Here is a 24987-nt window from a genome sequence, read left to right as displayed (position 1 = left end):
ATCCCCAAATTGATCTCCAGACCATGAGTATCACATGTCTTGTAAGGATTTCTGAATCTGCAAACCATGTCTTCATACAAAAATAAACATGTTCCTAATTTGGCAAATCTAGTGAGCGGGGGCATCATTAGTGTCTTACAGACACATTTGATTTAGGCCAACTTTTTTTTATAATCTGTTTTACAGGATTTTTTTCAATAAAAAGTGGGTCGAGGGGAGCTAATAAAAATAAAAATGAAAGTCAAAATCTAGGCGAGTCGATGGAAAAAATAAAAATAAAATTGATTTTTTTTTTTTTTTTTTTTTTATGCTATATTCTAATTGTGCGAAAAGTAAAAGCTTTTGATACTTTGATACCCAATTTAAATACACTTTTCACTTCTACAATTATTAAAAGACTGATTGATACTGTTTTCACAATGAAATAGAGAATACACACAAATTTTAACTTTTGAAAAGAAGATGTATAAAATATGTTTGATGTGTAGATACATTTGTACCCCTTTCCAAGTTTTTGGCTACATTACCAAAGTGTTTTGAATGTGTATTTTAAGTCATTTGTGAACATTTCGACCCTTCAACATATTTTTGTCTAGGTAAATACTTCAGAACCCACGCCACATTTAATCTAATTGTAACTGATCAGTTATGGTTATTAGTTGGAGAATCACATTTGTATTGTGTCCTAGGTATGACTGGATGTCAGCATCTTACTGATATAATATGTTTCGATGATGGTTTTATTGGTAGGTGAAATTATCGTAATAAAAAGCTGCAGCTAAGATGTGTAGTGTTGTCCATCAATCTTTGGTTTATGTAATTTGATAGTTAAATTTAATAAGGTCTGTGTTGTTTACAATGATGATATGTACATTTATTATTATGACCAGTAATCATCAGCTGTCCAAGCCAGATAAAGTGGTAATTATAGGCAAGATGTTTACCCAGTACAGTATATAAATGTGATTCCTTTAATTTTTCCGTACAGGATAATCTTACCTCTTAGTGGTTCGATAGGAGTGTTTTCTAGATAAGATGATTAGTCGCTTCTTTTTTACTTGTCCAATGAAAACTTGCTATCTATTTTCTTTTATTTTAAGCATGGGATTTTCTCGCAAATATTCCAGGAGTTGGCGGAATTTACAAAAATAAAACGACATTCACGTACTTTTATTTTTATTTTAGTTTTGGCTTAATACAAGGTTGGTGGTCCCTAAAACAGATTATAAAAAAATGTTGGCCTTACTAAAAAAAAAAAAATCTCTACTAACAAATGAGGTGGGGGCTCATGTGAAGTGTGTTCTATTTTCTTGACTTGACATTTGTTACATTTCAGTGAGAGAACAGTATACATAATGCCTCCAGAGCCAATAGGGTTACCTGAAGGTGCCACATACAGGTATGCCATTGTCACTTTTTTCCCTAAGATAATCATAATTACTGAATCACAGTTCTTAACTTTATAAAGACATTTTATGACAGAGATGGTTGCTGTACCGCTCGCTTTATCAAGATTTATACAAGATTCCAAAATCATGAAAATTACATTTATTTTATTCTTCTTTTCAGGCATTTTACCAAAGGCTCTATTACTACCTTAATGATCATCATTCGTCTTAACTTTCTTTAAAATTCTTCACTGAAACCATTGAAAGGGTCGTAAACAAGGAAGTCACAGTCATCCTTGAAGTATCTACTTCAAAAATTGTGTCAGTTAGGCTGATTGATGATAAAAAAAATTGTAGGTACAGTAAACAGTCATTTGAAATCTTTAAAATTTATTTTACAGTTACAATGGTTTCCCAACACTTAAACCTGAACTATTTCTGAAAAAGGCAGGTTCTGAGTTAACAGTTCCTACAAAGGGTCCTAACTGTCCTAACAGTCCTATATCTAGACGATCAAAACAGGAGATACGATCCTCACAAAAGGTAGGACTTTCTCAGCAAAAGAAAAAAAAACTAAACTCAATGATTATGTCCTGTAAATTCAGAAATTATTGAATGTATGAATTATTGTAGTTTTGTCACTTTAGTAGAAAATAGGTTTTAGTAATTTTTTTTTTTTTTTTTTTTTTTTTTTTAGAAAATTTCCACATCAAAATGATAAAAGTTCCATAATGCAGTTTTTTTTTATAGCTGTATTGCAATTTCAAGTCGGTCACATTTTTCACAATAATGAAAAGATAGTAATAATTTCTTAATTTATAGTACATGTATGTTGATGAAATCTTTATCCATTCATTTAGATTAGTAACAGTTTTTTCTTTTGCTCTGTAACTTTTAATGAAAGTAAATCTATACTTATTCTGTTTATCCAACTGAAAGATACAAGTACTTACCAATGATCATTTGTGGAAAAGTTATTAGATAGTATCTTTTTGTTCTTTCATTATGCATATGAAATGGAAATTTCTTTTTTTGCAAACCTTTCCTTAGCATATTAGTATTATCATTGATATTTATATAAATCTTGTTTTATTTTAGATGGCACAACAGTATGCAACAAATGCTATGCTGTGGGCAAAGTGAGTTTTTATTGTAATTGTTTAGTACACAGACAAATCTGTCATGATAACAAGTAAAACTGAAATGAAGAAGTTTTATGTCTATTTCTTTCCAGTATTACTTGTACCAAAATGTAATTTTAAAAGTTTACCAAAACTTATATGTTAACGACTCAATACATAACATTTTTGTTATTTTCAGGTGTTTGTTAAGTCACTGTTACAGTTTATGGTTTATACACCTACCAGCTTTTCTTGACATGAGTGACACTACAGAGAATGCAATGAAAGTTGCCTATGATGTCTTGCAAAAGATGCAGTTAGCCAAACTACAGCCTCCTGATGAAGTAAGGGTTTCTGCAATTTTGTTGAATTAAAATTGCTTTCATGTCGATGAACTTTGAATTAGAACCAATAAAATAATCAGATTGGATGAATCTGGTTACCCACTGCCCCAACAACATACTTCACTATGTGAACAGACAAAGAAAATTAATGGCCTGATTTGATGTATCATTTAGTACTACTGAATAATATTTTCAGTGGATTATTTTGTCAGTGTTAGAACAATTCAATGAATGTAAACTTGTCAAAAACACAATTATCCATCTTCTTTTAATAAAAGCATATATTTCCATTTTTGAAGAGGATTGAAATTCTGATAAGTTTTACTTGATACCTTTCATTGAAATGCTTAATTGTCAAGAACCTGCTTTATTATTGGGGGATTATTGTAAAGCTAAAACTTAATTTTTCAGTATTAATCTTTATGTATTTGGCAAAACTTTTATGTAACCGTTAACCTAATTAAATGGGTTTAATGCTTTCATATAAGTTTAGTGGAATGACGTACAAGTAAATTACATATTTTATATGAGTTTTTTCTATATTGTAGGTTTGTTATCGGGTAATGTTACAGTTGTGTGGTCAACACAACATGCCTGTGATGGCTGTTAAAGTTCTATACCAGATGAAAAGAGCTGGTGTACAACCTAATGCAATAACATATGGATATTATAATAAAGTAAGATAATGGCATTTTATTATTTAGTCAAATAATGTCTACTATGACATATTAATCTAATTCAGTATTTATTTCAAAACCAATTTGTAAGTCCTGATTGGACATGTTTTTTTCAGTCCATGCTTTATAGCAGTTGGTGATTATAAGTTTTACGACTGCCTCTATGTACATTTGTGTCAGCCAATTTATCCATGTCCTTTTACCCTACATCTGTTGAAATATAGTATGATTTATAAATTTCTTTTACCTGAAACTTCATTGGAATGTTTTCATCATGGATTGCAGCATCAAAACTAATGTTAATACAGTTGAGGACGGGGATTAGATTATTCTTTGTTCTATGTTAGCTTTAACAAATGAATTGATCAGTTACGTTTAAGGTAATTTAAACACCCTTTCATGATGGTAATTGCATTTACTTGTTAATTTTCAGGCTGTGTTTGAGGGTACATGGCCAACTACAAAAAGTAAAGCATCAGTGATGTGGAGGAAAATGAGAAATGTTATTATTGGTGTAGCTCAATTCCGACGAGGACTCAGGAGAAGGAGTGCCTCCATCTGCTCTTACTCTGAGAGTGAATATGATGGAACCAGTCTAGATAGTTTCCTAGGAGATCACGGGGATGAGAAAATGACAGTATCTATTCTAAAGAAAGAATCAACAAATAGTGATCATGATCCTGTCAAGGTTCAGAGTAATAAAGAAGAAAGCACAAGCACAGGTATGTTGGTTGTTAGTTATAATGATACTGAAAGACACAATATTTATGTTTACATGGATTAGATAGAAGATGAAGTGATAGAGCAAAAGAATACTTATGAAATTTTTTGTTCCTCATAGAATAATAATAGACTATGTTTTCGGGTCTTTAAGTTACATCACTGGTGTACAATTTGTTTTGCTACTTGCTTAGCCGTGCATATTTTATGAGTTCTAATCACTGACAAAAACCTCAAATGTAGCTATTTTTTACATGCTATATGTTAATCATCATTGTATACTGGTAGGTGGAATATCTGATAGAGGGTACAGCTCTATGACCCATGATGAGTTGAAAACCATAACTGAAGTCAGTGTTCAAGAGGAGGCTCTTCAAAATGCAGAAAAATTAAAAAAGGAATTAAAAGGCTCACTAAGGTTCAATGTACCAAAGAGACAGAAAAGTGAAACTAAACTTGACAATGGTTTGTAATCTTAATATAGAACCATTGGTTATAAGGAGGGTATTTGGTCCTAAAACTGTCATAAATCTAAATTTGTATCAGTTTTGTTCATGACAAGGTACATTTATTTGTAATTGCATGATAAGATTTTCTCTGATGTAAATTCTGGTTGCTAGGAACCTGTATCCACTACCATGATATCAGTAGTTCTTTACTTATAAGATTTTCTCTGATGTAAATTCTGGTTGCTAGGAACCTGTATCCACTACCATGATATCAGTAGTTCTTTACTTATAAGATTTTCTCTGATGTAAATTCTGGTCGCTAGGAACCTGTATCCACTACCATGATATCAGTAGTTCTTTACTTATACTAACAATGATTTTTGAATTGAAAAAGAGTGGTTATATTTGCTTTCTGTTTTACTAAAAAAAATTTTGAAAGAATGCAAGAATTGAAGATATAACTTTTCTTAATGGCATATTCATTCTTTCACATTTCTAATAGCATAATGTTTATTGCTATGGATTTCAACATTCTTTTTTTCTCAGGTATCCAAGAATTAATTCCTTAGTAAAAAATTATAGGTTTTCTTATCGTGCATAGTCAGTAAAGTTATTTGATTTTTTATTCTTGTCTACTAATGTGCTAAGATGTACTTTTTATTGAATTAAAAATGTGGTTGCTATAGATATTTGCTAGGGATTGAATTACACATCACAAAAGTAGTTGTCATAATTCACTATTTGTTTTTGTTTATAAAGATAAGTGTATTTTGCCTTTTTAAGAGTAATAAAAATTAAGTTCTTTTATTTTTTTGATTACTTGTTTATCCAATATATTAGTTGCTAGGCAACAGCTGGGGTGTTTTAATGTACAAAAAAAAATTAAAATTTTTAACTACAAGCAATGTACTACCACTTAACATTATGTAAGTAGCACTCCAGCTAAGAATCATGTGATACATGGTTTGGAAGCCTCATATTTTTATTTTTGATACTTAGAATTAAAAATTTAAAATGTTACAGTAAACAGAAATTTACATGTGTCTTTTCATATATCCCTTGGTCATAAGAGATATAAATAATATAGAATGTATTGTAGAATTCAAAATTAAGGGAAATAACTCTGCAAATAACACTAAAATACACTAAACACTGTTGGATTTTTTACGTGAATTGTCTTCTTAGACAAGATAGATTGGAATGACTAATACATTTCATCATTTGGTCAAATAAAGCAACTTAATAACAAAAATGAAAGTATGTAGCCTTTTTTGGGGGGGTTGTATCACATATCGTATATTTTGCATGATTCTTACAAAGACTGTTACATTAAAGGTAATATGCATTTGGGCCACAACAGGTCTTAAAGTCTTTTCTCCTTTAATAGTTGCTTTTTTGGTACACATACAGTGATGGTGATGTATACCATAGGGAAGTAATAGAAAATGAGGTGATATGGAAAACTGTCATATCCTGAAATAATTATACCTTAAGTAGGAAAATTCAAATTGGTATTTGTGTCTTACATTTACTTACAAAAATTGCTCTACAATGCTTGAAAAGAATCTCTAGAAAAGATTGTCAATTAAAAGACTTGTTATTTATACATGTAAATAACTAGGTGTTTACTTTATTTATCTTATTTGAATATTACAGAAGAAGATACCTTGATTAAGTTTGATGAGGCAGACCACAATCCCTCAGAGAGTTTTAGACAGAGAATGGGCAGCATTGTGAGGAAATCTCTGGGTAGTGTTAGTAGCTCTGGAAGTAAAGAAACATTAATTGGAAGTACAGGTAAGATAAGAAAATCTGTCCTATTGGTCTATGTCGGGTACATTAATTGCTACCATTCAGTGATATGAAAACAATCTGACAAGTAAATACAGGCATGTGTTTTCAATGTTCAGTTTGCAACCCCTACATTTTGATAGGCAGTGGTTGTATAGATTGACTTTTCAAAAATGCACCTGATACTTAAAAATCCAAGATATATCTACAACAGCTACGTATCTACATAAATCATGTATAAGACTATAACATGTTGTCCTAATTTTTATTTTGTGCTATTTATGTGTCTAAAATGTGTTGTTTTTTTATTTATTTTCTTGTCTTTCATTTCTGGTAACTACTTAGCATAGAATATGAATACAGAAAATACTGTTTAACTGATGTCTGATTTGAATTGTAGTTTCTACATCTTCTGCTGGACTATTAATGGTGAGTAATCAACATATAGAAGATGGAGATTCTCTGATGAACTTGAATAGCAGCCTGAATTTAGGAAGAAATGTCAATTCCCGAAAACGACATAAAAGTGCAGGGGACTACCATTCAAAACCAAGAGCAAATAGTGTATTTTCAAATTGGCGTCCTCGTCATGTTAGTGGTGATGACCGGCTACACAGATATACTGACATTGCACCTGAAGAGGATAACTTGTTTCTTGAAGAGAGAGATAAGTTAGAAAAGGCAGAGGAAAATAATAAAACTGATGATGATACAAAGGATAGTGGTGTGGTGCTTGATTCAGACAGTACTCAAGATCGGCTAAATAGGCCATCTTCCATTCCAATAGATGCCCCACAGGGCACAACAATGTCAGCAAATCTAGAGAGTCCAGGACTAGGTGTTTCTATAGGTACACCTGTGACAGAAAATGACCCTCTTGGTTTCTTTGACAATACTAATACAAGTGATGATAGTGCTACAAAAACTAATTCTAATGTCAATGGAAAATATTTGCGGTCAGAGTCTGAGGTCAATGCGCCAAGTGGTGTGTCCATCACAACTGTAAATGACCAATCACAACCTATGTTTACTATAGGTCAAGATAAACAAGAGTGCAATAATACAACAGACAAAAGAGATGAAAGAACGTTTAGTTTAGGTTCTATACATAGTCTAGATAGTACAATGGATAACCAACCATTGTCACCACTGGAGAGAGTTGGTAAACGTCTTAAAGATGTTGGAAGGACAAATTCTTCTCCAGGGTCATTAGATAAAGAGGACAAAACTGGAAAATCCACTTTTTGGCCTGTTAAAGGGTATTTATCTTCATTACAGTCACCATCTAAGAAATCGCAAGATTCTTTAGATGGGACACCAGAATTAGATGGTAGTTCTGAGTCTGGCTTCAAAAGATTCGGAAGTTTCCGTAAACACAAGGAAAGACTGAGTGGAGCCTTTAAAATTGGTGCAGGTGCCCTTGCTAACAAATTCAGTGAATTAAAACACACAATTACAACTCCAACTAAATTTGGCTCAAATTCTTCAATTGATGTTCATGAGGACATTAGAGGAGTTGATGTTCCTAAGAGACATAGTAGCTTAAAGGATACACATGATGGAGGAGTGAAGTCTGTTCCAAGCAGAAATGGTAAGTTTTGTTTCTCTGAATCAATTCATGCACATAGATAAACCCTAAGATTGTTACAAAAGCTTCCACAGCTAAGGTGCCTTAATGTGATGATTTCTTCTATGACCTTGAAAATGGTTGTTCTTTTTATTTGTGGCAATCACAGTAGTGTGCAGTGACCAAAGAATGGAAATTTTAGGCCATAAATACCCTGATAACTGTAATTTAGAATGTGGTACCATTAAAATAATCATTTATTATGATTGTGATTCTATAAATTGGGTGATTCATAAAACAATGACTCTTTCATGAATATACTTGTAATACAAATACAGGTTTAAACTTAGGTTAATGTCACAACTGAGATAAACATTGAAATTAATTGTCTACTTCCTGCTACATATGATTCACTTTGAGCAAGAATAGATTTAAAAAACGATATGGTTTTGTCATTTTGCCAAAAGTAATATAACATGTTTTAAAATCATGTGGGTACATTTACCTTAGATGATCTATCAAAAGTTAGTACATATATTTTTGTCAGTTCGTTTGAAATTACATGAGACATGTATCCATAAAAACTATCCTTGATTCAATTAAAGCATAAGTCTTAAAACCCTTCTGTTTGATTGTATAAAATATTTTTAAGTTTTAGAATTCAGTTTTTTACAAACTGATGTTAAAGAAAATTGGCATATTTAATAGTTGCAGAACTAGGTGGTAGTTTACCAACAGCTTCGTTCTTAGAGCACTATACAGCAATGACAGATTTTGGTGAGATTGGTTCTGGTTTGGATTCTAAAACTTTATGTTTATAGTTGTGTTTTAATGAGTGAATTTTATATGACAACCTCCTCATATATCATACACATGTGTCATAGAAGTTTCACAGTTTTCATATTTGTTTGCAGTTGATCTGTGTATTGTAACAGTGACCCCCTCTAGCTTGTTAGTTATTTGTAATTACCTCACATTTGTAGTTTTCATTTATGATAAAATGGTATCAAAATGTTAAGTACATGTGTAATCCAGAATGTCAAATCAGTGGTACCAAAGTGATGGTTATAGAATTCAGTGAAAATTTGATATGCGTACGTGTATTAGTAAAATAGACTAAAATTAGGATAAGAAATTATGATTGAGTTTGAAATGCTGTGGCTAATTGTAGAAGTAGGCAAATTCCTAGCCAGAAAATTGCAGCTATTGTTTGGTAGTGCAGTTATATTGGTAGCATATATAATAGAAGCATAGTTCAAGTTTAAATCATTTTCTTGTTTTTGTGGACGTATGTAACATTTCTGTAGGTCTTTAGCCTCCAAATGCTAACATTTTGCAATTTTAATTGCAAATACTAAACTCGCATTGGCATTCGCCATAGTGTTCTTACTGTGATAATGGGTCTCCACACCGTAAAGCAATTTAAATACAATAAAATGCAAATCAGTGTTGGAAAACGCAGAAATTCCGGATTTTTTTTGCCGACGCCATAAAAAAGTTAGGGTCAGGGAGCCCAAACTAGGGTCAGTCGGGTTACCAGAAACATATTTTTTTTTAGGCCTCAAGTACAATGTAGTTATACAAATAATTCTCGTAAGTAATTGTAATAAACAGAAAACATAATTATCAGTAGTTATTCTGACATGACAAAAATTGACCTTTTATAATACTGTAAAACTAGGTTAATTTGTTTCTAATTTATTAATTCACTAATAGTATGATGTTGACTAAATAGATTATTATAAATCGACAGATAAACTTGAGGGGTTCAAATTAACATCTTTCTCTCCAAGATCTCAGACAGCTGAAGATAAGAGTGATCCTTCTGTCAAGGAGATGGGAATTTAAAAACATTTCTTGCAATCATGTCTTTGTTTTTACTCTCATTGTAAAATGTTTATCTACACATGCCCCTCATTTTTATTTCCTGTTAACTCTTGAGGAAAGTATCCATGGTGCATTGTACAACTATTGAACTTGGAAGTAGATAACTATTTGTGCTGGATGCAGGACTGTAGTCAAGGATGTTAAAAGTATCCATTCTAGATCAATAAGTTAATAACAGTTAACACCAGATTAATTTTCAAGATAACATAATGTTATCTGAAATTTGAAAATATAAGTTTTTCAGATAAAGCTAAGTCCAGCAGTAAATGTAATAAAACCCATAGCACCTCAAATTTGAGCCCCCTATTTTTTTTTTACTATGTGTAAAAGCCTTAAATAAACAACTGGCTTGAATTTTTTTTTTCAATAAGCAATATTTATATGTCTTTAATTGCAGCACAACTTGGTAGCTTGATTCCTTCATCATCATTTATAGAACAATACATTCCATTAAAAGAGTTTGGTGATAGACAAAAGACAAAGTTTGCCAGCTTACAGTGTAAACTAAGTGACATAGCTATGGAAGTTGAGATTAGCAGTACTTGTAGATGTGGAAAATGTCGCCTGTTGTTGTATGATGAAGAGATAATGGCTGGCTGGTCAGCTGACCATTCTAACCTTAATACTTCGTATGTACACAGTGTATTTACCAACAACTTACTTATTGCATTAAGATTAAAAATGAACATAGGCATACATTTGATAAATTTACCATATTTTCCGGATTATAAGTCAGTATTTTTGTTCAGCAAAGTGCCAGCCTCGACTTATCGTCCACTTTGACTTATATGAGGATTTTTCAAGAAAAAATGTTCATCTACAATGCATCATACAATTTCATTAGATTTGTTTAGTTCACTTTTGATTGCTTTAATTCAAAATTTTGGGTAAACAGCAATAAACGAAAGCCGTCACTCAAACAGTCAAACCAGCAATTGAATTAGAATATTATTGATCATTGCCGCTATCCTTTATGAATACGACGATGTTAATAAAACTTTGAAACCATTAAAATATACAAACAAACTCTAGAAGATAAGTGAACAAAACTTTTTTTAACTAGAAAGACAATATCGAATGTTCTGGGGTTATTGGCTCTTTAATATGCAAATTTATACCTATTTAGGGTATGTCGTAACACATTCCCATGTGGCTCAAATTATAATTATAGTTCAGGTGTTATCTAAATGGCCAATTGCAACCAAATTTGCAGGTAACAATTCTTTTTTACCGTATTTCGTAATACCAGGTAATATTGTTTATTAACTACCGCTCGTAATTATGACCAATTCATCATACGAATTTCCTGCGTATTTCATGCATGGATGCCCAGGCTTGAATTGTTTACAATTTTGTACACCTTATGATCTAAGGCTTCAGAGCCATTGACACGACATTCAATAAAAATAATTGAACTCATGGACAAAGTACACTAATTTATTTCAGAAATATTATACTTAACAGCATGGCTACAATAATATACTGTTGAAAACAGATCTCAGCTGACACCTACTAAATCAGTGCACACGTTTGAACCTCGACTTATCTGCTGAATTCGACTTACCTATGTTTTTGTCATCGAATTTGGTCAAAATTAGGCAATTTCGACTTATACTCCACATCGACTTATAGTCCGGAAAATACAGTAAACATGGCTATAATTAAGGCAACAGGTGCCATTATTGAATTTTTTTGTTAATTTATAGTTACAAGAAGTATTCCTTATCAGATTACATTTGGTTAAACAGTATTGAACTATACTTTACTCATAATTAAACTTGTACAGATATATGCTTGTCTTTTTTAGATGTATATTCTGCAGCAATAAACTAGTCCCCAACCTACATATATACGTGAAGGTATGTGTCATATGCTATAAGTTTCATTTCAATAACTGATTAGTATCTCAAAATCTGTATATTTTTAAGCTCAGATCTTCAAGACTTCATTAGTTTTCAAGGTCTAGGGTTCATGATCATAGGGGCAATCCTTATTCTTTTACTCTAAAATCATCATTTTTTAGTAGATTTGTAAGCATACTTAGCCCGTCAATTGACCTATGCCAGCCACTGATTAAATGTTACTGAAACATTCCATAAAAATGAGATACCAAAACTTTGTGTAGCATGACTACGCAGAAAATGTTAATTAGTTAATTAGCGATACAGTACCATGATTTGTCTTGTATCATTGACAATGGGTTTTGACAACATTGATTAAACAGATCAGCATTATAATAGTATTCAACCTTGTAAATTCACAAATTTGAATGGACTGGCCTTATGCAGACCACCAAATCTCTTAATAATTTCATTATTGTTTTGGGTTTTTAAAATATTGAACCTTATTAATTTTCAAAGTTAAAAATAAATGTTTTCAGTAACCAGGTCATCTTATTTACGTGGTGAGGGGATGCTGTGTTTTGAATATTGTACCTCACTAGCTTTGTTGCCTAGTGCATTTTTTGTAGCGGATGAATAAAGTATGGGATTTCAGAGTTTCTGTTTTGGTCAAACTGTATTCTCTATAGTAAAACATAGACTATATTATAATGATTTTTTTAACTTTCTTTGTAGGATTGGAGAGGCAACAAACAATCAGGATTATTGGATATAGAGGATGATAAAGACAGTGATGTCAGATCTAGTCATAGCGGACATGACCCATGGGTTCTTCAGGATCCAAAAGATAACGATCGCCGGTCATCCATTTCTAGTCTAGATAATCCAAATGCTTTCTTCTTTGGAGAAGAACATTTGGAAGAAGATGACAGTATGTCACCAAGTCCTGCACATTCTCCTTCCAAATCCAAAAAATCCAGTCCTTCACACCTACAGGCTAAGAAAGATAGTCATTTGGCTGAGGCAGCAGCTAGAAGTCCTGATAGTCCCCAGTCTTCCAATAGTATGTTATCACCATGCCTTGCTTAGCTTGCTTTCAACTGTTCCATTTCAACTTAAAATTTCTATCAAAGATTGTCATAACCATAATATAGCTTTAGCTGAAAACATTTTTCAATGTTTTTAGTCAAAAATTAATAAAGAGAAGCTTTCACAAAAATAACAAAGAAAATGAATTTGTTTGAATGGAACAGATCTTCACAATATACACAGAGCTTTCCACTGTATCCTTCAGAAAGATTTTGGTCAAGGTTTTTTTCAGTCAGCTTGGAACCATTACAAGCCTTGAACTCACAATATGGAATCTTGGTAGTAAAAGTGAAGGACTATACCTGTCTTGTTTCTTTCATAGTATTTCACTTGCAAATAACACTAACTGAAAACATAAAATGAAAAGACTCAAAAGTGAGTAAAACTTGTTCATGGAAATATTTTGCATGGAACTTTTAAGTTATACATCCCATAAGATTATCAGAGTGCGTTTGGTGATGATGTTTTTAGTTCTTAATTTTGATTTTATTTTTGTATTGGAATTACCTTGTTCATCCATTGATCTATCAAACTTGGCTTCCACTGGATAGATTGATTTCGAATTTGGTATGTAGCTTTATCTAGATGGGGGATATGTCTTTTAAGATATTTCAATAACTGTCTGATATCAATGTTCTGTTTGTTGGAATTGTTCACTGTATAGAATGATAAAGAAATTTTGCCACAAATCTCAATTTTCACTTGACAGATTGATGTCATATTTGGTCTGTGGCTTTATATAGATGAGGCATAGGCATTGATATCAACTTCCTGTATATGTGGGGGGTAAAACTAGCACAAAAATGTGTTCAACTTCATGTTATCATTCAGTACATTTGTATAATTATTCTAAAATCTATAATGATGTTTGCTTCTGAAGGCTCTTTGAACTTAGAGGACATGGCAGTAAAAGGTCTGCGAAGAAGGTGTGCAAGTGAATGTTTTACCAATGCTACAGATAACATGCTTTATGGATCATCGTACGATTCAAATGATGATTACCAAGCTAGAATGATGAGATCACCATTACGGATATCTATTGGAGAGGATGAGGTTCTTCCTTCAGGGCCTGATCCAGCTCCAGAGATGAAAAAAGACTTCATGGAAAGGTAGGTATATTTATTAAGGATATGTTACTTTTGTATAATACCAGAGGATTGGTTAACTTCCTGTTGTTGTTACATTGCCATAAACAAAGTTTGATAGATGTGTCTTTCTATCTGTATGCTATAACATTAATTGCAACTCCTATGTTACTCACAAGATTCATGTGAAGCTATCCCATGTATTACTTATTTATTAGCAATAAAAAGGTACATGTAATAAGAAATGCCTCTTGCACATTGATTTTCATGAAAGTTGGCCTGAGAACCAAGAAATTTGCTGTATTTGACTCATATTTAGTCCACCTCGATTCAGGAGTAATTTAGATTGTGGTAACTAATAAAAAAACTTTTTAATTTGATAACATGTTTTATAGATGTACTTCTAATGTTGATCCAATTACTGTGCCCTACCTGAGTCCTCTGGTTCTGAGGAAGGAATTAGAAAATATTCTGTCGAATGAAGGTGACCTCTCATTGATATCTGACAACTTCCTGGATGAACATCCAATAATTTTCTGGAACTTGGTAAGAAAGGTTTAAATTCTTTCAATCTACAAAAGCTGTTAGCTCATTGCTGATATTTGCTTTTATGATTCCTTTTTTACTGAATATTTACTTTCAATCTTTGTAAACTCAGATCCATTTATATGTTATTTTCACAACCAATTGGGATTGTGTGGAAAAAAAACAAGCAATTTATGAATAAAGATTTAGACTTAACTTTAGTATTAGGATATGTATTTCTATGAAATTGTTTCACAAGGTTCCTTACCACAAAAGCCTGGTCCCGGAGCCACAAAAGTAAAAAATACTTAAGTCTGAAATATTCTTAACTTCCATGGGAAGTAATTCCAATCATAGTCTTTGAAATTGATCAAGTCACAAGTAGTTAAGATTTTTTACCCTAAGTCAGAAACTAACATTATCATTGTTTCTTGACAATAACTGGAGTAAAAGCATATTTGACCACAAAGTTTCTTAATAGAAAGGTTTTGATTGATCAAAGGGGTTTTGGTAAGGGTAAAGTATTTTCTTTACTGTTCATTATTTGCTAATTCCTTATGTCTAATTGTAAATTTTAACTTTCATTACACAGACTGTTTTGGGTTTGCCCTCTGCTGTTGTTTTAAGCTGCACAATGCAAAGCATTTTATTCATTTTTCTGCTACAAGAAATTTCTCAGAAACATATTGATGAGTTTCTGTTTGCTTTTACAGGTCTGGTATTTCAAAAGGATAGAGGTACCAAGCCATCTACCTGGATTTCTACTAACAGCCAAAACATTAAATAAAACTCAACAGGTTAGTGTTATATATGATCAGAAAGATAATTAAAACTTTTTTGGAAAATCATCTTTCTCCCATTTTTGAGGAATTTCCATACCGTTAGACCAGGTGATTAAAAATAATTTAATTCCCTAGGGGATTTAAAAGTTTTATGGCTCAATAGATTAATACCATTTCTACTCTAGAGATATTTGAAATCAAGATTTTTTCTCAAGTGTAGAAATATTTTAATCCACTCTAAACTGAAGAAGAATCTATATTTCCATCTTTCTACATTTAGAGATCGATTGTAAAGGAAAACTATTGACCAAACTATATGACAAATCTGATGACTTTTCATTCAGTATTGTCAACTTCCCTTTCATCTATGGCAACATCCCTTCGGCACCTGCATATGGAGTTTTCATATCCGACTCATACCTTATGTCAGAGCTTGACATAACTACGCAGACTTTTTGTATCGTGCTAGACTTCTTACAATTAGGCTTCTGAAACAGGGTTATGTTGGTGCAAGACTGAAGTCGTCACTTCAGAAGTTTTATGGTTGTCATCATGAACTCCTGGATCGATATGGTGTGTCCATCTGCACCATGAAAATTGATTTGTTCAACCTGTCATAGTTTCCCTTTCCTCTTTCTTCTACCCTGGACTTAACTTTTTATGGGCTATTTGGCGGGTGTTTCTAGAAAAGCAGAGGATGCTTACCCTACCGGTGCACCAGGTCCATGCTCCCAGTTTTTAGTGGAGTCCGAGTTGCTCATTTACTTTTGTTACTTCATATGTATTATTTTAGTTATTTTATGTTCTTTGTTGTGTATGTCTGTTTTCCATGTCTGGTCTTTGTCCCTGGTTTACATTCTTTTGATTTCTGCTAGAATCTTGCTTCACCTTGATTACTCTTCTACATAAGTGAAGTTTTTTTGTACATTTTGTTCTTATCCTGTTTTATTGAAGAAAGTGAAAACTATTAGTTGTTTTAAGATAAAAAAAAAACAAAACTTATGTTAAGTAAAAGGAGCTGGAGAAAATTGGTTCTGATATCATTATCATTAAAAATGTCATCATATTTTATATAAATTGTAGTATTCAGATGGTGTGTATAACAGTAAACACGTGTTACTGAGACCACAGTGGGATAACTTCAGAATTCATGAGGAGGTGGGTTTACCCATGTACAAGGCATGGAATGAAGGTAAGGTTAATATCTAGAACACAACTATTAAAGTCAGACTTAAATACCTAGGACAAGTGGCAAAATTTACTTTGAGTACCTTTTTCACAGTTGAGTGTAGTTCAAAATAAAGCTCAATTTATTAGCTCACTCTGGCCAAAGGCCATGTGAACTATAGCCATCACTTGATATCTGTCCATGTTGTTCGTCATTGTTAACAATTTTTCAAAACTCTTCTCCACTGACACTACTTAACCAATTAGAAGCAAACTTATGAATGTTCCTTGGGGTATCCTGCTTGATTGGGGAATTTTTGATTCCTCGAAAAACATGGCCGTCGATACTAAAAAAAATTAGGATAGGGGTCAGGCAGTAATTTTTGTAGATATCTCCAAAACTACTGTGAAAGAATTATCGTTTGTGGGGTACCATTTTTCAAGGTTTTTGTTGGTAGGTCAAACCACGAAATTTGGTTCCCAACAAAAAGGAGATTTCCATTGATGTGTGTATTGAAAAGCTCAAAACCATGACTTCAAGAATCCTCGAATTTCGTGTTTCTTCCCAAATCCAGGTATTAAAGTACTTTCACAGTATAAGGTTTAGCCAACTTCTGAGGATGTGAAAGTGTTCAGCATGATGAGATCTATGTGTAGTAAAAATTTCGTTTTAATCTGATAAGCCATGTCAGAGTTATTGCTCTTTTTAAATTTTTTGTTTGCTGTTTTAATGTTATTTCTTTCAAAACTGTTCTTTGACATTGCTTGACCAATTGGAACCTAACTTAGCATGTATGTCTCTTGGGGATCGTGCATGGAACTGATGTGGAGATTTTTGATCTGTTGAAAAACATGGCTGCTGTTACTAAAAATAGAACATAGGGTCAGGCAGTAGTTATTTGCATATATCCCCAAAACCAGAAGGTTTAGCTAAATTCTTCCAATTGCTGAAATGATTCTTATTATATGACCTACAAAAGACTTGATGGAATTAAAGTAGTCAGACGACTCCATGCGAGTTATTGCCCTTGAAAGGTGAAAATGGATGTTTTTTTTGTTTTTGTTTTTTTTGTTATTTACAGTTTTCAGCCAGTATCTTGCAAACTATGATAGATAGAATGAAACTCTCAGTTGCTGATATACTTCTGATAAGGCCTACAAAAGTTTGAAGATGTCAAAGTATGGATTGACATCTGGTTAATACATATTAGGGACAAAACAGTTCTTAATATTAAATATGAAAAATGCAAATGTATGATCACAATTTTATTTTACATCATGTAATCTTTGAAATTTGGTTCATGCTACAATATTCACAAGAATCAAAAACCTCCAGTGCTGATAGCACTTTGATTTTCCAATTTTCAAAGTTATTTCTTTCTAAGGTCTTCTCTGACACTACCAGACCAATTGGAACCAAATTTGGTATGAATGTTCCTTAGGGTATTTTTCATAGAACTAATGTAGGGATTTTTGATCCATTGAAAAATATATCTGATGTTACTAAAGATAGAACAAAGGGGTCAGTCAGAAGTTTTTTCTCATATATCTCCAAAACCATTAGGTTTAGCCAAATTCTTTCAGTTGCTGAAATGATCCTTATTATAAGACCTACTAAAGTCTTGGCGGGATCAAAGTTGTCAGACGACTCCATGTAAGAGTTATTGCCCTTGAAAGGTAAATCTAGACTTTTTTTTACAGTTTTCAGCCATTATCTTGAAAACTATTACATATAGAATTAAACTTTCACTTGCTGAAATACTTTTTATGATAAGGCCTACAAAAGTTTGAAGGTATCAAAATTTTTGGACGACTTCATGTTAGAGTTATTGCCCTTGAAATGCAAAAATTTTTTGTTTTTAGCAGTTGATTAGTTTGATCATATTTAATCTATGGTAGAGTACAAGTGAAAGAATTGTATTGCAACAACACAATTCAGACTAATGCTGTTCAAAGTACACCAGAAAGGGAATATAAATTACAATTCTAAGCTTTTTTTTTTTTTTTTTTTTTTTTTTTTTTTTCATTTGCAGGTCATAGTTCACATACAGTTGATGCATTAGTCACTGAGGCTAGACCATTCAATAGAGCGTAAGTATTGAAGAAAAACCTAGTAGCATAATTGATTATGCCAATGCCCAGTCCAACATCTCAAATTTACTTTTCCTTCAATTATCTTTATTTAAATATAATATTGACCTAACACGTTACTAACACGTAGATAGATATTTTAAAATCAATAGTCACTACTCCTTCACTAAGCACATACATATAGATAGATTGATTAGAATGACTTGTTCAAGTCATGTCAGTTACTGCAATATGTTCTGTATTTTAGAATGATAACGATCTGGTTTAGAGTACTAAGTAGGATCAACTCAGTTGTTCAGATGTTGTTCTAAAAAGAATGTGAATGGACATTAGTTAGCACCAATGAATTAATCATAGCTTTTAATAAAGTTTGTTTGGTTTTATACTAACTAAACTCATTTTTCAACAGAATTCTACATCAGATTATAAGCAGTATTCAGTGTAATGATTTGCTGAGTCCTATAAAGATGGTAATGAATTGTCGTAGACGTTTGCGAGTGAGGAACAGACACAGGAGCATGTACAGAGATATCTTATACCTTGCTCTTGTGGCATGTGGGAGAGAAAATATTGATTGTGGTAAGAATGCTTACAATCATAATTTAGTAATTAATTTAGTGTTATAGCTTTTTTTTTTCACTGGTATGAAGGACATTTTTCTCTCATAACATATTGTTTTTATTCTTTTATTAACTTTTATAATTCTTTCCCATATACTTCGGTCCACATATCTAACCTGACAGCAGATCAGACACTCTGTTGTCTTGTAAGTATGTGGTGTCCCCAGATGGGAATCTTAGCACACTCACATCTGGTATATAAAGTGCCCCGACCAATTCAAGTAAAAATACCCAATCACATGTTCAGTCTGCAGACCATCTATTCCAGTATAAAAATTCTGACTATTTTAAAATTATCAAACCATGTACCATCACTTTAAACAATATATTTGACTACAACGACGACGAACCATATTGTACCATATCAAAATGTGGTATTAAAAATTGCAAAACATGCAACATTCTTATAACTGACCTTTACTTCTCCAGTTCCCTTACAAACAAAACCTTCCATATATGTCAGAGAAACGCAAAAACGATTAAATAAAAGAATGTGCTGTCATCATTCGGGAATTAACACCATCAAATTCCCGACAGTTTATCAACACTTTAATCAACAAGATCATTCAATCCTCTCCGTGAAAGTTCGTATTTTAGAAAAAATTTACCATCCTACAAACAATCTCATTCTAAGTAAAAACTATCGTAGGGAAAGAGAGGAGTACTGGATACGCAGACTAGGTACTGCAATACCTTACGGATGCAATGACAACATCAAAAGTATAGGAAACCTTTCAAGCCAATATAACAATAGCATAAATGTGATGAATTTATTTGACAAAAATCCAAGACAGGACGGGAAAGGAGTCATGGCCATTGCCATTATACATCACCTAAGTTACATGATGTCTCCATAGATGGTCTCCTTCCTTTCATACAAAAACCTCTTGGACTTCATCACATTAGAACCAATTTTTATTCTATACCTCTCACTCTACTACACTCCCTTTACAAAACAAGTCTTGACACTCCTGTTTCTGACCCCACCTCATCATTATACAGACTTGTTGCCATCATTTTGGATATTGGTTTCCACAGACTCTTTAAACCAGTTTGTGTGAAAAGTCAAGATGAAGAAAAACGATCATTTCTTCCACTACCTTTTGTCAACAAAGGTATAGATGCAATTAATTTGGCTAACATCCTCCATCACAAAAACGTTACCAACAAAATTCCCCCATATTTCAGAGACAAATCCATACCAATTATTTCATATTCCTATACTTCACCCATTGCATCCAAAATTTCCAATTATAAAAGGCTATTGCAGAACCTCGAGATTGAGGACTTCAAGGTTAAACCACATGACTGTTCTTGCAAAACCTCTCCATTCAAATATGGTCCTTCTGGTCACGTCGTTACGGGAGATTTAACCATTATCGAAAACAAATCTCTGCATAATATCCTTTCTAAAGGTCCCAAGTACAGTGAACCACGCTCCATAAATTGGAATTATAACCTTAAAGTTCTTATGGATGATGTCGAGGACTCTGCAAGAAAATGGATAAAACTAGAACAAGAAGACATTGATTCTCTGTCAGAGTGGTTAAAGGCCGTGAGGTCTTTAGTTTTGAAACGAATGAAAGTTTTAAGTAGGTCAATGAGTGCCAAGGCTACATCAGTTTTCAAAGACCCCGATGTAGCAAAACATTGTCTACTATACATGACAAGTATGTTGTCGTACCAGCAGACAAAGCCCAAAACAACATTGTTTTGTCTGCAAAACATTTTATTTCCAATGTTTATTATCAGAGGTAGATGTAGAAAATAATAGCAGCGATAAGACCTATACTGCTACCACTCTCTCCAAAGAAGAGATTGTGGAAAACCATAAATCTGTGCTATCCTCTTTTGGTCTCTCTACTAAGGACGATGATTGTGATTTACCGTCTATGTACTGGATTCCTAAACTTCACAAGAATCCATACAAACGTTTCATAGCTGGATCTGCAAAATGTACCACCAAACCTCTTTCAAAACTTTTAACTTCTATACTCACAACTGTCAAAGAGGGTCTGCAGTCCTACCACAATACTTGTTACTCCCGTAGTGGTATTAATTCAATGTGGATTCTGAAAAATTCGAAAGATCTTTTGGAGACAATCAGTTCAAGACTATTATCTGAATATAATAGCATTAAAACCTGTGATTTTTCAACACTGTATATTTCTATTCACCATAATCAATTAAAATCCCGACTTAAAAACATTATACATCATTGTTTTTACAAAAAAGATGGTACACCTAGATACAAATATATAGTTCTTGGTAGAGATTCTTCATACTTTGTAAGAAATAATTCCAAATAATCTTCCAAATATACAGAGGAAGATGCTGGAATTTTTAATTGACAACATATTTGTCCAGTGTGGTGGACATGTTTTTCAACAAATGGTCGGCATTCCAATGGGAACAAATTGTGCTCCTTTACTTGCTGACCTATTCCTTCACTCTTATGGGGCTGACTTTATAGCTGATCTGATCAGAAAGAAAGAATATTGTTTGGCTAGATCCTTCAATCTCAGTTTCCGCTGTATAGATGACGTATTATCTTTAAACAATCCTAATTTCGGGGATTCGATACATCGCATCTACCCAAAAGAACTTGAGATAAAAGATACTACAGACACTGTGAAGTCAGCGTCATATCTTGACCTACACTTAGAAATCGATGGTAAAGGTAAACTATTGACCAAACTTTACGACAGACGTGATGACTTTTCATTCAGAACTTTCCTTTCATCTGTGGCAACATCCCTTCGGCTCCTGCATATGGAGTGTTCATATCACAACTCGTACGTTATGCCAGAGCTTGCCGAAATTACACAGACTTTTTGTATCGCACTAGGACTCTAACAAATAGCTTCTGGAACAGGGTTACGTTGCTACAAGATTGAAGTCATCACTACAGAAGTTTTATGGTCGTCATCATGAACTCGTGGATCGTTATGGTGTATCCATCAGCACCATGGAAACTGATTTATTCAACGGGTCATAGTTTTCCTTTCCTCGTTTGCCTACCCCGGACTTGACTTTTTATGAGCAACTCGGCAGGTGTTTCTAGAAAAGCAGAGGATGCTTACCCTACCGGTGCACCTGGTCCATACTCCCAGTTTTTAGTGGAGTCCAAGTTGCTCATTACTTTTGTTACTTTGTATGTATGATTTTAGTTACTTTACGTTCTTTGTTGTGTATGTCTGTTTTCCATGTCTGGTCTTTGTCCCAGGATTACATTCTTTTGATTACCGCTATAACCTTGGTTCCCTTGATTACTCTTTCCAAAAAATGGCGGAATGGAGTGAAACTAAAAATAGGACACCATATGCCGATGTGCAATCACTATTTGAATTTTCAAACATTACCACCATTTCAAAATGGCTGCTGTTTAAAGACTGAAAAAATCATTTAAATAGGGAAAAAAATTTGTTTAGACTTGATACTTTGTTAAAATATAGGTTACCACAAGGGCTGCTGGTGGGCCATATTGAAAAATGAAAAATGTCCTCTATTCAAAGATGGTTGCTGGTAAAAACTTAAAAATTCTAAAAAGTTAAGAAATCATAGAGCTGTAGACACTGATTTTGGGAACTCCAGTGACAATGGGAAGGTTTGGGGAACATTTATGTCCAACACAAGTGATACTAGTTGATGTTTTGCAATATATACATGAAGATAGAACTTTTATCTTTTAACAGAATTATAAGTGTCTTTATTGTTAAACCTGATGTCATGGAACCTTGACCTCATGATATTTTACTAAGACCCGGAAATTTAAGAATGGTTAAGAAAATTGATTGTTTTAAATTGTATGAAATAATGTCATTCTTTTGAAAATTTTAGATGCATTTGACAGAGAATTTCGTCAAGCCTTTCTGAAGCTCTCTCAGATGGAAATGAAACGAACACAGAGAGATGATAGACCCAGAAAAACTAAAGTTATCTGGTGTAGGAAGGTCTTTGGTGAATTGGAAGTGTGATTTTCCCATTAATAAATGAAGACATTAAAATTCAGTAAAGTAATGGTGATGTTAATGTAATTAGAGCCAAGCCCAAAGATCATTGGGCTAATGTGCATGTTAATATTGATAGGATTATGTTCAATCTGAAATTTAATCCTGTGATTGATTGATGGTTAATTAATTGAAGGTTGGCTAGTAGTACTGCAAGTTATTTAGCTTAGACATAAAAGTTTGTAGAGAGTTGGAAATAGTAATGTGCTTGTCTGACCAAATAGTGCTGGATAGTTAATATAAAGGAGTAATAGCACTTAATGACATGGTAGCAATATAGGTTATCTGTGATAAGATTTTTGCTCTGCTGTGTGACTTGCCGTGGTTTTTATGTTGTGATGATTAACTGGGTGCTTATTTCATAAATAAAATTCACAAATATTGGTTTTTTTTAAGATGATAGTTTTCTTTATTTTTTTTTACATAACCAGTGTTTGCCAAGACCGTATATATTTAAGTGCTTGATACAAACAATATGCTTGGTGTTCAATTAATATTTAATTTTTAAATGAAGTGTTGCATTAAAGTGTCCAATGAACAAACTTCTCAGTATTTAATTATGTTGCAGTTACAAATGTGACAAGCTGCTTAAATGTTTTACATAACCAAAGTTGCAAGATGTGTGTTGCTGTACATATGTGTATCAATAATTGTACAAACATGTTGGGTACATATAAGGTTGTATATATGTAATTTATTGGTATCTATAGAGAACATATAATGTTGTCTGACAATGTTTTGTTGTCTGTTATTGTTTTGTTGGTCATTTGTTTTCTTGAACACTTAACATTGTGAAACTTTTTGTTAACTATTATTATTCGATGAAATGCTTTATTGGGGTTATACCTAAAAAAACAATTTTAAGTTATAACTCTACTTTGTTCATACTTTAATAGAGGTTTGTTTGTTTTGTCTTTTACATTCTATAAGGAATTTAAGTACTAAAACCTTTGAAACAAATAGAGTTGTGGCAAAATTTATTTGTTCAATTTAAAACCTTATCTTTTCATTTTGCTGTTTTAGATTCTGATCTATTTATAGTAATTTTGCTTTAGGAACTCATTTTTCTACTTCTTACATTTTGTTGGGTTTGAGGGATAACTGTGCATAGAATAAAATTATTTTGTCAAGTTAGGAGCAGTTTTTCCAGTTTAGCATTTTAAAGTATATGTAGCATTTACATTTTCCCCTTCTATTGAAAGTAAAGTTGTGTTTTTAAAGGTGGGAATTGAAAAATAAAATGTAACATTTTATGTTATCACTCAATGTATATTGTTGATCTGTGAATGTTTTAAATGCAATATTGGGGTATTCTTCCATTAATGTAATCATGACTAAATTCATTCTGCTCATTTGAAAATAAATACTCCTGAAACTTGTCTTACGAAATTATTGAACAGTTGTAGATAAATGGAAATAAAACTAGAAGAATTGTGAGCTGTGCTCTCTAAATTTGATACCATGCACCTTTTGACTTCTAAAGTGAGTTGGATTTAATTCCTAAATAGGAAAAAAAAATCAGTGAAAGTTTTATTAAATTCCATTCAGTGGTGTAGGAGGAATAAGAGATGAGTACCCCTGAATCCCCATGTTCATAAATGACATATGACATATTCCCCTTTTCGCTGTGTGAAACCTCCAAACTGATTTGAATCAAAATCTTAATAGGAGTTGTGTATTGGAAATATGTAACAAAGATTGTATGAAAGTTCCATTGGTGTAGGAAGAGTAAAAGAAAAGAGACGGGTACCAACAAAGATTGTATGAAAGTTCCATTGGTGTAGGAAGAGTAAAAGAAAAGAGACGGGTACCAACAAAGATTGTATGAAAGTT

The 24987-nt window shown here is 32.6% G+C and overlaps 1 protein-coding gene across 4 annotated transcripts in view; it reads left to right on the top strand.

Annotated features, from left to right (window-relative positions):
• LOC148621907 (C-myc promoter-binding protein-like) overlaps positions 1-24533 on the top strand; it is a 51502-nt gene extending 26969 nt beyond the window's left edge. For 2 of the 4 annotated variants that reach the window (XM_088576748.1, XM_088576749.1), the window contains exons 19-38: positions 1337-1399; positions 1790-1931; positions 2487-2527; positions 2709-2853; positions 3402-3530; positions 3964-4252; positions 4539-4715; positions 6356-6496; positions 6891-8081; positions 8766-8834; positions 10342-10573; positions 11752-11803; positions 12521-12848; positions 13755-13983; positions 14355-14505; positions 15198-15281; positions 16350-16458; positions 18467-18524; positions 18934-19103; positions 22985-24533. In XM_088576748.1, coding sequence (XP_088432874.1) covers positions 1337-1399; positions 1790-1931; positions 2487-2527; positions 2709-2853; positions 3402-3530; positions 3964-4252; positions 4539-4715; positions 6356-6496; positions 6891-8081; positions 8766-8834; positions 10342-10573; positions 11752-11803; positions 12521-12848; positions 13755-13983; positions 14355-14505; positions 15198-15281; positions 16350-16458; positions 18467-18524; positions 18934-19103; positions 22985-23121 — 3937 coding nt within the window. In that variant the 3' untranslated portion in view covers positions 23122-24533. The remainder of the gene's footprint in view (positions 1-1336; positions 1400-1789; positions 1932-2486; positions 2528-2708; positions 2854-3401; positions 3531-3963; positions 4253-4538; positions 4716-6355; positions 6497-6890; positions 8082-8765; positions 8835-10341; positions 10574-11751; positions 11804-12520; positions 12849-13754; positions 13984-14354; positions 14506-15197; positions 15282-16349; positions 16459-18466; positions 18525-18933; positions 19104-22984) is intronic. The other 2 variants (XM_088576751.1, XM_088576750.1) reach the window with 2 other exon arrangements.
• The last annotated feature ends 454 nt before the right edge of the window (positions 24534-24987 follow it).

This window comes from Perna viridis, chromosome 3 (genome assembly GCF_037379345.1).
Source record: "Perna viridis isolate PV_CMFRI_1.1 ecotype Kerala chromosome 3, ASM3737934v1, whole genome shotgun sequence".
Classification (NCBI taxonomy): Eukaryota; Metazoa; Mollusca; class Bivalvia; order Mytilida; family Mytilidae; genus Perna; species Perna viridis.
The sequence above is the reverse complement of the archived record's forward strand: the minus strand, read 5'-3'. Positions and strand labels throughout refer to the sequence as shown.